The sequence below is a fragment of the Oncorhynchus keta genome, unplaced genomic scaffold (genome assembly GCF_023373465.1).
Source record: "Oncorhynchus keta strain PuntledgeMale-10-30-2019 unplaced genomic scaffold, Oket_V2 Un_contig_1006_pilon_pilon, whole genome shotgun sequence".
In the NCBI taxonomy this organism is placed as follows: domain Eukaryota; kingdom Metazoa; phylum Chordata; class Actinopteri; order Salmoniformes; family Salmonidae; genus Oncorhynchus; species Oncorhynchus keta.
The window spans coordinates 65,659-82,157 of NW_026277003.1; the positions used below are offsets into that span (position 1 = coordinate 65,659).

The following is a 16,499-nucleotide window of genomic DNA, read 5'->3' on the forward strand; positions in this document are numbered from 1 at the left end:
GTGATTTGCCCACTCTGACTTTTGACTTTGATGGTTGCTCTTAGGTTGTAGTAAGGTTGGACTTGGATTGTGATGACGATTGAGTTGAAGGCTCATGGCCCAATGCATGTGGTGCTGGTGACGAGCGTATAACCCCAGCTAGTCACTATATACTCACTCTAACACCTTTCCACTCCCATGCATTGTACACTTCTGCCCTATGTCCTCATATTGTTCCCTACCTCCTTAGATTGTGTTCTAATATGCATACTACAGTAGACTCTACCTCGATATGACCTAACATATAATTCCCCACTTTCCCATAACTCATTTCCCTACATGTCTGTCAGACATATAAAATACCCTAAATTGTTGTTCTAAAATTGTATTTTACTTTGTACCTCACCCTGACGTTGTTCTTGATATTGTGTTTTACTTTGTACCTCACCCTGACGTTGTTCTTGATATTATGTTTTACTTTGTACCTCACCCTGACGTTGTTCTTGATATTGTGTTTTACTTTGTACCTCACCCTGACGTTGTTCTTGATATTGTGTTTTACTTTGTACCTCACCCTGACGTTGTTCTTGATATTGTGTTTTACTTTGTACCTCACCCTGACGTTGTTCTTGATATTGTGTTTTACTTTGTACCTCACCCTGACGTTGTTCTTGATATTGTGTTTTACTTTGTACCTCACCCTGACGTTGTTCTTGATATTTGTGTTTTACTTTGTACCTCACCCTGACGTTGTTCTTGATATTGTGTTTTACTTTGTACCTCACCCTGACGTTGTTCTTGATATTTGTTTTACTTTGTTTTACGTTGTTCTTGATATTTGTTTTACCTCACCCTGACGTTGTTCTTGATATTGTGTTTTACTTTGTACCTCACCCTGACGTTGTTCTTGATATTGTGTTTTACTTTGTACCTCACCCTGACGTTGTTCTTGATATTGTGTTTTACTTTGTACCTCACCCTGACGTTGTTCTTGATATTGTGTTTTACTTTGTACCTCACCCTGACGTTGTTCTTGATATTGTGTTTTACTTTGTACCTCACCCTGACGTTGTTCTTGATATTGTGTTTTACTTTGTACCTCACCCTGACGTTGTTCTTGATATTGTGTTTTACTTTGTACCTCACCCTGACGTTGTTCTTGATATTGTGTTTTACTTTGTACCTCACCCTGACGTTGTTCTTGATATTGTGTTTTACTTTTTTACTTGATATTGTGTTTTTTGTACCTCACCCTGACGTTGTTCTTGATATTGTGTTTTACTTTGTACCTCACCCTGACGTTGTTCTTGATATTGTGATATTGTGTTTTACTTTGTACCTCACCCTGACGTTGTTCTTGATATTGTGTTTTACTTTGTACCTCACCCTGACGTTGTTCTTGATATTGTGTTTTACTTTGTACCTCACCCTGACGTTGTTCTTGATATTGTGTTTTACTTTGTACCTCACCCTGACCTGACGTTGTTCTTGATATTGTGTTTTACTTTGTACCTCACCCTGACGTTGTTCTTGATATTGTGATATTTTTACTTTGTACCTCACCCTGACGTTGTTCTTGATATTGTGTTTTACTTTGTACCTCACCCTGACGTTGTTCTTGATATTGTGTTTTACTTTGTACCTCACCCTGACGTTGTTCTTGATATTGTGTTTTACTTTGTACCTCACCCTGACGTTGTTCTTGATATTGTGTTTTACTTTGTACCTCACCCTGACGTTGTTCTTGATATTGTGTTTTACTTTGTACCTCACCCTGACGTTGTTCTTGATATTGTGTTTTACTTTGTACCTCACCCTGACGTTGTTCTTGATATTGTGTTTTACTTTGTATCCAGTGTTGCTCCCTTTAGTCTTCCATTTTAATTGTGCCCTAAATTGTTCTGTTCACCCTTACATTGTGCCCTAAATTGTTCCGTACCTCACCCTTACATTGTGCCCTAAATTGTTCCGTTCACTTTGTACCTTACATTGTGCCCTAAATTGTTCCGTACACCCTTGATATTGTGTTTTACATTGTGCTCCCCTCCAAATTGTTCCGTACACCCTTACATTGTGCCCTAAATTGTTCCATACACCCTTACATTGTGCCCTACATTGTTCCGTTCACCCTTACATTGTGCCCTAAATTGTTCCGTTCACCCTTACATTGTGCCCTAAATTGTTCCGTTCACCCTTACATTGTGCCCTACATTGTTCCGTACACCCTTACATTGTGCCCTACATTGTTCCGTTCACCCTTACATTGTGCCCTACATTGTTCCGTTCACCCTTACATTGTGCCCTACATTGTTCCGTACACCCTTACATTGTGCCCTACATTGTTCCGTACACCCTTACATTGTGCCCTACATTGTTCCGTACACCCTTACATTGTGCCCTACATTGTTCCGTACACCCTTACATTGTGCCCTACATCTTAACATAGCTCGCTACTTCCTTTCATTGTGCCCTGCACCCTAACATTGTGCTATTGTGTTCTGAATTTCTATGTTTTGTGTGTGTGTGTGTGTGTGTGTGTGTGTGTGTGTGTGTGTGTGTGTGTGTGTGTGTGTGTGTGTGTGTGTGTGTGTGTGTGTGTGTGTGTGTGTGTGTGTGTGTTGATGTGTTTGTGTGTGTGTGTGTGTGTGTGTGTGTGCATACCTTGCTAATGGCCTGCTCTGTCTGTGTGTGATTCCAGTGCTGAGAATAAGAGGAGATCAAAACAAGCTGGCCAGAGTCTGAACCCAGAGTGGAACCAGACTGTTATCTATAAGAACATCCACCTGGAACAGGTACTGCTACAGTATCACTAACTGCTTTTGAGATAACCACAATGTGTGTTTGATGTGTGCTGGTTACTGTGCATACTGCATTTGTGAGTTTAGAGGAATAATAATGTGTGTGTGTGTGGTGTGTGCACTGTGTTTCAGCTGAGGAAGAAACTGCTGGAGGTGAGCGTGTGGGACTATGACAAGTGCTCCTCCAACGACTTTCTGGGAGAGGTGAGAGAGAGAGACATGCATTTTGTCCATAGCACTTCTGTGAGGGTGATATACATTACTGTGATGCTGCTGTAAGTTTCCTATAAGAAGCAGCCATCCACTATGTGAGGTTGATGTTAAAGGGAATGTGTGTGGGTGTTCTTGATGTTAAAGAAGATGTATGTGGGTGTTCCTCTAGGTGTTGATGGACCTGTCCAACACAGCTAACATGGATAACGTCCCACGCTGGCTCCCTCTGAAGGAACAGAGTGAGGGAGAGCACCACCGGCGCTCCCTTTCAGCACAGGGGCGCCAGCACTCCCCCAAGCCCCCCTCGCAGCACGCCTCCCCCAAAACCCCTGCCCACGGTAACCAGGACTCCCCCAAGCCCCCCTCGCAGCACGCCTCCCCCAAAACACCCGCCCACGGGAACCAGGACCCGCCCAAGTCGTCGGTCATCAAGAGCCGGAGCCACGGGATCTTCCCTGATCCAGCCAAGGGTAGGAGAGGTTCTGTCTTTCCGTTCCCTCTGGCCTCTTAGTCATCATGAACAACCTACCCTACTCCTTTCTCTCTCTCTATCTGTACCTGTTCTGGTTCTCTCTCCCTTTCTCCTTTTCTCCCTTGTTCTTTTATCTCTCTCTCTCTCTCATTTTCTCTAGCTGTCTTTGTCTCTCTCTCTGTCTGCCTAGCTATCTCTGCCTGTCTCTCTCTTTCTCTCTGTCTCTCTTTCTATCCCCCCTCTGTCACTTCTCCCTCACTATTCAGACTCATCCATTATAGCTTTGGATTCATGCTCTTTGCTTTGCCATGTTTTTATTTTCTGCTGTTGCCATGACTCCACTCAGCTCAGACTTTTCCTACCCTCAGCTTCCTCCATTCCCGTCCTTACACAACGTGGCCATGGAAGGCTTTGAAAACAACCCCCACCTCCTCAGTCTTAACCCTCAACTTAATTGGAAAACCCCAAATTTAAGTGGAAAACTTATGTGGCCCAAACAATTGGAAAATACCCACTTCCAAAGGGTCATTCAAACAGGGCGCTACAGAATGTGGCATGTAGCTTAGTAGCTCTCTAGCCCTGATGTAAAAACAGAAGAGCACAACAACAAATGGTAGCTTTAATGGTAATGATAGATGGTAATTGGTGAATTTGGTTGTTCTAGACACGCAGGTGCCCACTATTGAGAAATCTCACAGTAGCCCCGGCACATCGAAGCCTTCCCCGTCCGAGGGCCACAGCCAACATACGCCACGCGCGGCTCCACGTGCGGCACCTCGCAAAAGTGCAAGGCAACACCAGCAGGATGGCGCCGGCGGTGTCGCTGTAGCAACGGGTGAAGCTCCGGCTCCGCAGCAACAGCACCGCCTCCAACCAAGTAAAAGACGCAAATAAAGCCTCCGCAGCATGGCCGCCTCGCGCTCATCTGTTCCCCCTTCTGTGTTCTTTGTTTTCTCTTTTTTTCCCCTTTTCCTTCTATTTTTTTCCCCCTCCTTTTTTTATTTGTCCTACTTCTGGTGCCTTCCGTACTCCTCCCCCCCCCTCACTGCTTCTCTTCTGTATGTTCCCACGGTGTGTAGATCCAGCATCACACTTACCGTATTCTAGCACTTCTTGTTTTAGAGTTTACACTAAAGTTTACTCCTCAGTTTACCCTGTTTCAATGAACCTCCAGAGCCACAAAGATTGCTGTTAAAAACATTTTATACTTCATTGGTTAAAAGGTTGATAAAAAGGAAATATACAATTACTACAACTAAACTAACGTTTCTAAAAACAGAAACTAAACCCTCTGTTAAATTAGATCATAAATTGAAACTAAATGTTTAAATAATGACTCATAAGGTTGCAGGCATAATCATCCTCCCTTAAACCAAGTTTGTTTCAAACATTCTTTTAAATGTTCTTGTATTATTTAATTTTGTAAGACAGTTAACAGAATGTCAGAGAATGACAATGATGATCTTAAACAAGACTGACTCCCGACAAACAAGTAGGGCTTTTGAAAAATCCCTTTGGGACCACAGTCAATCAGTGTCCGAACACAGTAGCACTGCCAGTGCTCTCACATGATTGGTCAAGCCATTGACTACCATGGTACACACAGTAGAATCAGTAGATTAGTAGACACAGTATATTTGATTCAGTTTGGACTGGTCATGGTGTCATGGTCCAAGAGAGGGAAGGCTAGGAAATACACTTAGATATCACTTGAATCGTTTGAACGACCTGATCCAAGCATTTACAACGATGAACTCAGAAGAAAGTCTCCCAACCTAACCCTCTCCCTCCGTTTAAATTTCATTATACCTTTTTTCCCCTGTGTTTTGGACTTATGTTTTCTGTTTTATACCAAAATGGCCGGCTTTCTGAAGCTACTCCACTTGGATATGGCTGTGCATGCAGTCCGCTGCCCCTCTCCCACCCACCTACCCTTTTCTTTTCTTTTTTGGAGCACAATGCACATCAGTAGACGCCCCACCCCTATGTGATGTGGAGGGCCGGGGCGACTGTGCACAGCACACTGTGGCTGCATGTGACTGACAGTAAAGCTGGTTTCAATGGTGATGATATTCCTGCTTTCTGAGTCTCCATCTTGCCCGCCCCCTGTCCCCGGCCTTGACCTCTGCCCTCTACCCACTTGGCGTGACCCTGTCCCGCGCCTGCGCCCCTTACGCCCTCCAGTCTCCTACCCCCCAGCCCAAAGAGGCCGCCTCTCCCTGAGGCACCACAGACACACCATAGTGGGCGTGCTCACCATTCAGAAAGCCCAATCCGATTCGCTCCCCGCCCCGCCGGGCCCGGCAGCTTCGGCCACTGGGAGCCAAGCAGACGGCAGACACCTGACCTTCAGGAAAGCCTTGTCTGAAGAGAGGCCACAGAGAGAAGGAGGTGAGAGTCGCACGTTTCTGTCGTGTGACTGACTGCAAAGATTGTTGCAGCCGGAGAGAGACAGGCTGGGATACTAACGCACACCTGCAGAAAGAGAGAGATCTGACACAATACAACAGACAAAAAGAGATCTGACAAGGTACAACAGACAGAAAGGGATATTAGGAGAGATTGTGACCAGAGAGAGAGAGAGGAAGAGCTAACACACAGCCACACAGCCAGCCACACAGCCAGAGATTCATGCAGCGAGACACAATTTCTTAATGACCGCGGACACAGTTTGCTAATACCAGGAAATAGACTATCAATCCAGGGCTCCGACATTGTTCCCTAACAATAAATCAGGCTTTGACAGCAATAAAATCATTAAGCAATAAGGCCCGGGGGGTTGTGGCATATGGCCAATATACCACGGCTGAGGGCTGTTCATAAGCACGACGCAATGAGGAGTGCTAGGACACAGCCCTTAGCCGCGGTATATTGGCCTTATATCATAAACCCCCGAGGTGCCTTATTGCTATTATAAACAGGTTACCAACATCATTACAGCAATAAAAATAAATGTTTTGTCATACCCATGGTATACGGTCTGATATAACACGGCTGTCAGCCAATCAGCATTCAGGGCAGTTTAGAAAACTTTATAAAGTACCTGTACACGTTTTTACTCCGTTTTCCTCCCTTGGGTCATTAAATGGTATTAGCAAACGTTTATTTTTTCTTATCGTGTCGAGAGGACTGAGAGAAGAGTGTCGGCATAGATCCAGTTTCATGTCACGTGACTCACACATCCCACGTCACGCCATTCACAACCAACCAGTCATACTCTATATCTATCTCACCACTGCACTCATGTGACAGAGGTGGTTTTGTGTATAACCTTGCCAGACCTAAAGAAGTGATTTGAACTTGTTTTGGCATTTAGATCTCAGAGCTAATGCCTAGACTTTAGCTCAGCTGGCTAACACAGTCTTGTGGAACAAAGAAGACCCAGGTCAAACCCAGTCAGTAACACACTTACTTACTGTAGAAGTTGCTGTGAATATAAACAGTGCATTTATTATACGTAACTTTTGCAAAGCAAACACATAAATAGGCATTTAAACCATTCAAGTTTTGAAACTACGATCAGTTACTAAGATGTAATTGTGTTAATTGCATAACAAATGTAAAATTGCGGAAGCAGAGACACACACTTAGTCCAACATTTAGATTACTAATGCGTAATAGGGTCTGTGGGCCTTTTGTTTGGTCTGTTGTGAACATATTTATGTTGCTTAATGTTTGATAGTGTTTCTCTGGATCGCTATGTGTCTATGTCCTTGTGTTCTCTCTGTGTGTCCAATGATGAAGCGGTTTGAAAATGTTGTCCTGTTTATGTGTGAGGGATGATACTGTACGGATGCTACTACATCTGCCCATATGTGTATGCTTCATGCCTGTCTTCTATAGTATTGTGGTGCTTTTCATAATAACAATGTGATGTGTATTGGAGGAGAGGTGTTGGCTGCCCTTATTCTGTAGATCACACACACACACGCACACACCATGTCACATAAAGTGGAAGAGCTATACATCACACTCAAAGTGCTAAATAATATTTAATATAGTAACAGTAGGCATGGGTGGTGTAATACTATATCAACAATGGAACCAAAGGAGACAGTTACCCAGGCCTTTATAGAGACTTATAGTGCACCCACATAAGGCAGTATATTCTCAACCAGGCCTATATAGGGCTCCCTCTCTCTCTCTCATGACTTGTGTCGTCCAATCTCCGTACAGCACGGCCCGGCAGGTCCGGCGACGCCCCGCTAACAGCCGCCTCATTGGACAGCGGTCTGAGTGGCAGTGCTCACAGCCTATTGGAGGATGAGGGTGGGACTAATGCCGTGGACAGTGCCATCTTCCAGGTCCCTCGGTTGTGAGTTTGGTTATTGTATATACTGTATTTTACATCCTAATGTTTTGTGCACTCAGTGTGTATATTTCTGTATTTTGATATGATCTTGTTCCGGACAGTGGGAAGATTCCAAATGGCACTGACGTGATGATGTCACCAATGGGCCATATGGACTCTGAGGGTAAGTCACAGTGGTGTTTGTGTATACCACCTGGAGGTGGAAGCGTAATTCTATGGTGTGCATGCATGTGTGTGTTTAGGTGTGAGTATGTCCCTGTGAGCTTCAGTGTGTACAGTATGTGTCAACACATCCCTCAGATGTAACTATGGTTAGCTGGTCTGCTCTCTAGGGCAGGTTTAGTTGAATCCCAGTGTGAGTGTTGTGACTGGTGTGAAGTCATAAGTCATCAGGAAGTGACAGCACCAGTCACATTCATCTGACCCTGTGAGCATACTTCATACAGTACTGACACTTGTCATGGAAGGAACACTCTAGTGATCAGTGGAGGCTGCTCAAAGGAGGAAGGGGAGGACCATCATCGTTATTGAATTTCATTAAAATAGTGAAACATTAAAAAAGTTATGCTTTTTAGATAAAACTATACTAAATATATTCACGTCACCAAATCATTTATTAAAACAGGTCTACAGTACACTCAACAGCACTCTGTAGGCAAGCCATATGGTGTAGCCGGAGCACAGCTAAATTCCGTCCACTTCTGGGTACATTGACTTCTATACAAAACCTAGGAGGCTATTGGTTCTCACCACGTTCCATAGACTTGCACAGTAATTATGACATCTTCCAGAGGACGTCCTCCAACCTATTAGAGCTCTTGTAGTATGAACTGACATGTTGTCCACCCAATCAAAGGATCAGAGAATGAATCTAGTACTGAAAGCATAAGCTACAGCTAGCTAGCCCTGCAGTGCACAAAATGTGGTAAGTAGTTAACTCAAAGAGAAAGACAATAGTTGAACAGTTATATAGCGATATATTTAGTTGTATTTTTTTTCACTTTCACTTAGCTAGCGAATGCAGCTAGCTAGTTTAGTCAAACAAACCGGCTCAAACAGAGAGGGATGTTATGTTAGCTAGCTGGATATTGCTATCCAACACTGGAACTTTTCCAAGTCAAGGTAAGCTTTTGATTTTATTAATTTATTGCCACAGGGGCCCGCCGGTGTAACTGCTAAACTGCTTGCTGCTGACTGTACACTGTACTGCATGATTATAGCGGGTTTAATAATGCATTAGTTCTAGTAGCTATATTGACTGATGTTAATATGGTGATGTAGGCTGTGTGTAGCAGTTAGCGGTTATGATATGAAGGTTTGGCTTGGATTTGTTTTTAGCCTGGTCACAAGCAGCTAATGTGTTGTGCACTGAAGTCCACAAGGGAAGGGAAAGGTGAGAGGAGGAGAGCACGTGGATGTGGTAAGGGATTACACAACGATCAAAGGGATCAAAGTGAACTGTGTTTGCATGTGATCACGGGTGTATTCATTCCGCCGATTCTGTTGAAAAATACATTCTTAAACGGAAGCAAACGGAATGAAACGGGGATAACATACCTGAATTTGTTGAATGAAAACTGTCATATTCAACTGTTGGACTAATGATTACACCCTAGCTCAGCTAGAGGCAGGCAAGAGTAAATGTGTCAATGTCTATCAAATTTCTCTCAACCTGTGCACCTACATTGTAAACTTGCATTCACAGACTGGGTACAGGCAAAATTGTAGTATTATGTAGTAGCTAAACCTATTGCTGTTACATTGAGCTGGGTGAATGGAATATGAATGACAGTCATCCAATATGCTGTAATAGAAATAAGGCCATGCTTGTTAAAAAAATAATCGTCCTCCCTAATTTTTAAACGGCACCGACCTCCACCGGTGTGTGTGTATACATGAATTAACGTGTGCGTGTGTGCGTGTGTGCGTGTGTGTGTGTGTGTGTGTGTGTGTGTGTGTGTGTGTGTGTGTGTGTGTGTGTGTGTGTGTGTGTGTGTGTGTGTGTGTGTGTGTGTGTGTGTGTGTGTGTGTGTGTGTGTGTGTGTGTGTGTAGGTAAGACCCAGGTAATGGGAGAGATCAAGATAGCTCTGAGGAAGGAGCTAAAGACAGAGGGAGACCAGCTGGTGTTGGAGATTCTCCAGTGCAGAAACATCACCTACAAGTTCAAGTCTCCAGACCACCTGCCAGGTACTGCTATATGCACATGTACATTACACACAAACATGTATACACACACACGTTTACACACTCATGTCGATGCACATTCGCTCGCACACACACAAACACTCAAATGGTACAGATACATGTGAATTCAGGTACATACACAGACACACACACACACACAGACTGTTTCAGAAAATAGAAGATAACTCTTTTGTGACCAACGTAGTGTGTGCTCATATGTGTGTGTGTCTACAGACCTCTATGTGAAGCTGTATGTGGTGAACATTGCGACCCAGAAGAGGATCATTAAGAAGAAGACCCGGGTATGTCGTCACGACCGCGAGCCCTCCTTCAACGAGACCTTCAGATTCTGCATGAACCCCACCGGCCACTCTCTGCAGGTCTGTCTGTCTGCCTGCCTGAATGTCTATTTACCTCGTGCATCTCTTTTCTTGTCTTAGATACTGCTATATGTCATTTAAAGTATAATATGTAGGATGCTCGTATGTGTGCTGTACTGCTGCCCTCTATATCACATGCTCTGTGTGTCATGCTGGATATAAACTCTTGTGACAGAAAGTTACATAAATCGAGTAGCCGGCCAGCTCACACGCACGCAATGTTGGGTCCTGGTTACCAAGAATACTTTGGATAAAAGTGTCTGCTAGATGTCTGTTCTAAACATGACTCTTCTCTCTCAAATCAAACTGTATTTATCACATGTGCAGAATACAACAGTGAAATGCTTACTTACAAGCCCTTAACCAACAATGCAGTTTTAAGAAAATACAACAAAAATACCTACAATTAAAATGTCAGAGATAAGAATACTAAATAATTAAAGAGCAGCAGTAAATAACAGTAGCAAGGCTATATACAGGGGGTACCGGTACAGAGTCAATGGGCACCGGTGTCGAGGTAATTGAGGTAATATGTACATGTACAGTACTGCAGGTAGAGTTATTAAAGTGACTATGCATAGATAATAACAGAGAGTAGCAGCAGCATAGGAGGGGGGTCCGGTACTCTGTCCAGCTCTTCTTGGTGTCTAACTCTTCTCTGTCCAGCTCTTCTTGGTGTCTAACTCTTCTCTGTCCAGCTCTTCCTGGTGTCTAACTCTTCTCTGTCCAGCCCTTCCTGCTGTCTAACTCTTCTCTGTCCAGCTCTTCCTAGTGTCTAACGCTTCTCTCTCCTCTGTCCAGCCCTTCCTGGTGTCTAACTCTTCTCTGTCCAGCTCTTCCTGGTGTCTAACTCTTCTCTGTCCAGCCCTTCCTGGTGTCTAACTCTTCTCTGTCCAGCTCTTCCTGGTGTCTAACTCTTCTCTGTCCAGCTCTTCCTAGTGTCTAACGCTTCTCTCTCCTCTGTCCAGCCCTTCCTGGTGTCTAACTCTTCTCTGTCCAGCTCTTCCTAGTGTCTAACTCTTCTCTCTCCCCTGCCCAGCGCTTCCTGGTGTCTAACTCTTCTTTGTCCATCTCTTCCTAGTGTCTAACTCTTCTCTCTCCTCTGCCCAGCTCTTCCTGGTGTCTAACTCTTCTTTGTCCATCTCTTCCTGGTGTTTAACTCTTCTCTCTCCTCTGTCCAGCTCTTCATGGTGTCTAACCCTTCTCTGTCCAGCTCTTCCTAGTGTCTAACTCCTCTCTGTCCCCTGTCCAGCTATTCCTGGTGTCTATCTCTTCTCTCTCCAGCTCTTCCTGGTGTCAAACACTTCTCTTTCCCCTGTCCAGCTCTTCCTGGTGTCTAACTCTCCTCTGTCCAGCTTTTCCCTGTGTCTAATTTCTCTCTCCTCTGTCCAGCTCTTCCCTGTGTCTAACTCTTCTCTCTCCTCTGTCCAGCTCTTCCCTGTGTCTAACTCTTCTCTCTCCTCTGTCCAGCCCTTCCCTGTGTCTAACTCTTCTCTCTCCTCTGTCCAGCTCTTCCTGTTGTCTAACTCTTCTCTCTCCTCTGTCCAGCTCTTCCTGGTGTCCAATGGGGGGAAGTTCATTAAGAAGACCCTGATCGGAGAGGCCTACATCTGGCTGGATAAGGTGGACGTGCGGAAGCGAGTGGTCAGCTGGCACAAACTGCTGGCTAGCTCTGCTCAGATCCACTCCTAAAGAACCTACTGTTAACCTTGTCTATTCTATAGGCTCTTAACTCGCAGAGAGAAAGACGAGGATGGCTAGGGCGCTCGAGTTTACTGTCTCCATCACTGATCCACTCTTTATGGACCTACTGGACATACTCACAGGTCCACCATTGGGGTCGGGCGAGGACCGTTAGGGTGCAGGAGTTAGACATCTCTTACGCATCCTGTGGATCTTGAGTTTTGGTGTCAAGGGTCAGGGGTCAGCGTTTGAATTGCTTGAGCTGTGACTGGGGATTGGCTAGTGGGGAGGAAGTAGGTATGTGTTTACAGGAAATTAACTTGTGTTTACAGGAATTAGTGTAGCCAGGGCAGGGAGGAGGACATTGAGGCAACAAAGCAAGAACAGAATCAACCAGGTATTACACACTCTCACACACACAGTGAAAAACACATTCAAACACACCACAAAGAAAGATGATCGTAAGAGACTGACACATAAATACAGGGGATGGACATGTTTAGATTCTCTCATTGCTTTATTTGACTGGAGATGTTTTTATTTATGAATGACATTTTAACTACCTGTGGATTCCCCTCATGGCTTTGTATATTGTTAGAAGAATTTAATTAATTTATGAAGCATTTTGGGAATTAAATGTTGAAGATTTATTATATGGAGATTGCACCTCTTATTTTTGTATTATAATTATGATTATTAGAGTTTTATTGATTATTCTCCTCAATTGTTTAAGTACTGAATGATGAATGAAGAATTTTTTACCCAGGGACGCACAGTATATTTTGTGACATACTCTCACTTTAATTCTAATTCTCGATTTGAAATGACTCCCTCATCTGGCACAAGGTACAAAGACCTTGGCAAGCATGTTTTTACATTTTGGGACAACAATATTTCCCCTTCTCTTCTTTCTCTAGATGTAAATTTAGATGCTGATATATCAGATATATTATATAAACATTGTTCTAAGTATAATTGGTGTGGTTTTAACAGACTGGGTAGTCTTGTGCACAGGGTCATGTTTATTAGGCACCAAATGGAAGAAAACAGACTGAAACAAGGAGGGACTACCTGGTGTTGTCCAGGAAGAAATACTCATTTTAGTTTTCAGTTGCAAAATGTTTTCTGCTGGGTGACCTAATGAACGTGACAGTGAAAAGTTGCATTGTTGCCTTTGAGGTTGACTTTGTATATAGTTGAGTACACTGTCGTTGTGAGAGATAAATAGATATATTCTTATCACAGACAATCCGTTGTGGATGATTGTGGCTTAACGTTTTATTTTTGGAATGTGAAATATTGGGCACAGGTTTTAGCTGTGATTCAAGCCTGGTTTTCCTCCTAGTAAGATACACAGTGAACTGCTATGCGTAAGACTAGCATAGTTCTGACTTCTCCTTACATTCACACATTTGAAATATCTCTTCACATGCACACTTTCATGTTTTACTTAGCACTTTGTCAAGTTATCGAATGTATAGATGAATATACAGTATGTCCCCACTCGTAGAGAAATATAATATATATAAGTATGTCAAATGAATATATTAAATAAATGAGGATAATGATAATGATAGTAATATAATATAGTTGACCATACTTGATTACCCTCTTGGCCTGTGTATAGTAAAGTGTGTCCCATGGTTCATATATCAGGGTCCCCTCCAAACAGTTGTCAATCTATACATTGGATGGGTGGGTGGGGTGGGGGAGTAGGTGGATGTGGCATGCTTTAGACGGTTTCTGTTGGTGTGTCTATCTCCATCACATGTCTAGGTACAAACTATCCTATTGGGCTCTCTGTTTCTCTATGGGGAGAGGTTGGTAGCTGGGGCTATTGTTTGAACATGAGTTCAATCAAAGTTGCTTTGATTAAGAAATGCTACAATGCTCCTGGGTGGTGCAGTGGTCTAAGGCACTGCATCGCAGTGCTAGCTGTGGCACCAGAGACTCTGGGTTCGAGCCCAGGCTCTGTCGCAGCCGGCCGCGACCGGGAGGCCCATGGGGCGGCGCACAATTGGCCTAGCGTCGTCTGGGTTAGGGAGGGTTTGGCTGGCAGGGATATTCTTGTCTCATCGCGCACTAGCGACTCCTGTGGCGGGCCGGGTGTAGTGCACGCTAACCAGATCGCTAAGTGTATGGTGTTTCCTCCGACACATTGGTGCGGCTGGCTTCCGGGTTGAATGCGCACTGTGTTAAGAATCAGTGCGGCTTGGTTGGGTTGTGTTTCAGAGGACGCATGGCTCTCGACCTTCGCCTCTCCCGAGTCCGTACGGGAGTTGCAGCGATGAGACAAGACAGTAACTACTAACAACTGGATACCATGAAAATTGGGGACCAAAAGGGGGTAAAAAAAATAAGAAATTATTATGTTTTGGTATGTTTGTCATAGTCCTGGTGACACATTTATTTTTGCTGGTGTGCATCTACTATTTGCTATGGGCTGGTGTGCATCTCTAAGCTACGGACCTGTGAGATTTGAAGGTGTGTAACGTGGCTTTCAGTTGAAAGGACACAGAGTGATGTCCTGCCTAGGGTCAAGGTGTGTGAGGGCTGGTTGGTTTAATGGCGACCTTTTGACCTTTGATCTTTGCCAAACATTGACCAAACACCACAGGTTCTCTCCAGCTGATTCTATGCAACATAGACTTCGTGTTGTGACTGTGTCTGAATTATCAATCTAGATTCTACAGTCTGAATTAGCCATGCATTTTAGGGGACAATGGGTTATTCTGTTTGTGTATTGTTCACATGTATAGTTTTTTTACTGCCTTGAAGTTTGGGAATGAATAAGAACATATAGCTCTTTGATTTGTATAAGTATGCTTTCACATACCGTTAAATGCAACTTTAATTATTGCACACAAGCTGTTGTTTTCATATGTTTTTTACATCATCAAATGTTAGATGTAAGTTACATAGCTAATTGGAAAGGTATTTTGTTTTCAGCAAAATTATCCAGGGCTTATATTTCAACCCAGAAACTCAGTCTTCAGCCCAATGTCCCAGCAGACTCACACACACACACACACACACACACACACACAGTAGTGACTCTTCACATAGACTAGAATCTAAGGAGACACTTTCTTAACACCAGAGCCACGTTCCCAACAGATTCTAGCTTTTCACTGAGTTTTTATGCACCCCCACTTTTGAATAGTTTTATTTTTCCAGTATATATGTAATTTGAAAAATGACCAAAAAAAGTTTAACAATGTTGAACCTGATGTTCTATCTAAAACGGTTACCCACCTGAAATTGATATTTTTTGATACCAGTGTGCGTGAGTAGTTTCTTCATACCACACCCATGCATGGCCAAGTCCTCCTGAAAGTGACCTCCCTTTCCTATGTGTGTTATCGAGCTAAGATCTACACACACACACACACACACACACACACACACACACACACACACACACACACACACACACACACACACACACACACACACACACACACACACACACACACACACACACACACACACACACACACACACACACAGAAATGCCATCTCTTTATATCCTACCTTGTAAATACATATATTTTTTTTTCTACAAGAGGAAACCGAAAGATTTCCTTGATATCTGACATTAACACATATGATGACGGGATGAGAACACAAGCAGTATGTTACTCTCTTGACATGGCAGAATACCTACAGGACTTAGATGGAGTAAAGACCTTATAAACCTTGCCCTTACACCGGACACAACAGAGTTTTACCAGAGGATACAAACACAGACAAACCTAGTTGCAGGAGAATTTAAATGTGCTCACAACAATGGATGTTGCATGTTTAGTTGGTGGTTCGTTCATACTATTTTTGTGTCCAGAAATTCTATTTAAAAAGAAAAGATAGAGAGATCAAACGTTACGAGGGGAACGACATTCTGAAGAATAATTCTCAGATTATTTAAAGATGTATGCTGACTGTACAAAGAGTATGCTTGTAAAATCCCTCTGGTTTTCCACTTCTATGTAAACAGAAAAATCTAATGTCATGGTTTTGTGATTGTACACAGGAGGTATTGATAAATTATGCAAATTGTGGTGTAAAAACAACGGCTGTTGCCCCAAGTCTAAATATTAAATATCTGTACAAAGAAAACAAGGTGCGTGTTTCTTTGTATATTGATTTCCTGACAATGTTTTTGTATGAGATATGTGATGATAGCTATGCATACATCTACCAAGGCATTCCAACATAATATCATCTCAAGTGTATTATTGTTCTTGAAATCCTGCTGATTATCATACATGCAACAAATACTGAAGTAGTGAAAATTAATATGGGAAAGTTGATCACCTTGTTAACCCTTCAGAGCCCAGTGTTACATATATGTAACAGTGTCTTTAAACACCTGGTAAAGTGTCTGAACCCGATCAATACATAAAAGGAAGCCACGATCGTCAAGAAGAGATCCTAGTACACACGTGACACCATCTGATGCACGATCGTTGTAATTACA

General features: G+C 43.3%; 1 protein-coding gene and 1 long non-coding RNA gene across 3 annotated transcripts in view; one reads left to right on the plus strand and one right to left on the minus strand.

Moving 5' to 3' along the window:
- The window catches only part of pcloa (piccolo presynaptic cytomatrix protein a), a 78,930-nt gene extending 62,789 nt beyond the window's left edge, over positions 1 to 16,141 (plus strand). Inside the window, exons 18-27 of the mRNA XM_052500232.1 lie at positions 2,678 to 2,771; positions 2,910 to 2,981; positions 3,160 to 3,460; positions 4,127 to 4,339; positions 5,647 to 5,853; positions 7,639 to 7,777; positions 7,876 to 7,937; positions 9,828 to 9,962; positions 10,194 to 10,339; positions 11,888 to 16,141. Coding sequence (XP_052356192.1) covers positions 2,678 to 2,771; positions 2,910 to 2,981; positions 3,160 to 3,460; positions 4,127 to 4,339; positions 5,647 to 5,853; positions 7,639 to 7,777; positions 7,876 to 7,937; positions 9,828 to 9,962; positions 10,194 to 10,339; positions 11,888 to 12,031 — 1,513 coding nt within the window. The 3' untranslated portion in view covers positions 12,032 to 16,141. The remainder of the gene's footprint in view (positions 1 to 2,677; positions 2,772 to 2,909; positions 2,982 to 3,159; positions 3,461 to 4,126; positions 4,340 to 5,646; positions 5,854 to 7,638; positions 7,778 to 7,875; positions 7,938 to 9,827; positions 9,963 to 10,193; positions 10,340 to 11,887) is intronic.
- On the minus strand, positions 11 to 1,910 carry LOC127916917 (uncharacterized). 2 transcript variants are annotated; one of them, XR_008096554.1, is made up of 4 exons: positions 1,538 to 1,910; positions 1,319 to 1,444; positions 718 to 759; positions 11 to 674 (listed from the first exon to the last, which is right to left on the minus strand). It is a non-coding gene; the product is annotated as an uncharacterized LOC127916917 (long non-coding RNA). The 2 variants fall into 2 exon arrangements; XR_008096555.1 differs by lacking the exon at positions 718 to 759 and having other exon boundaries at positions 11 to 632.
- Positions 16,142 to 16,499: the final 358 nt, after the last annotated feature.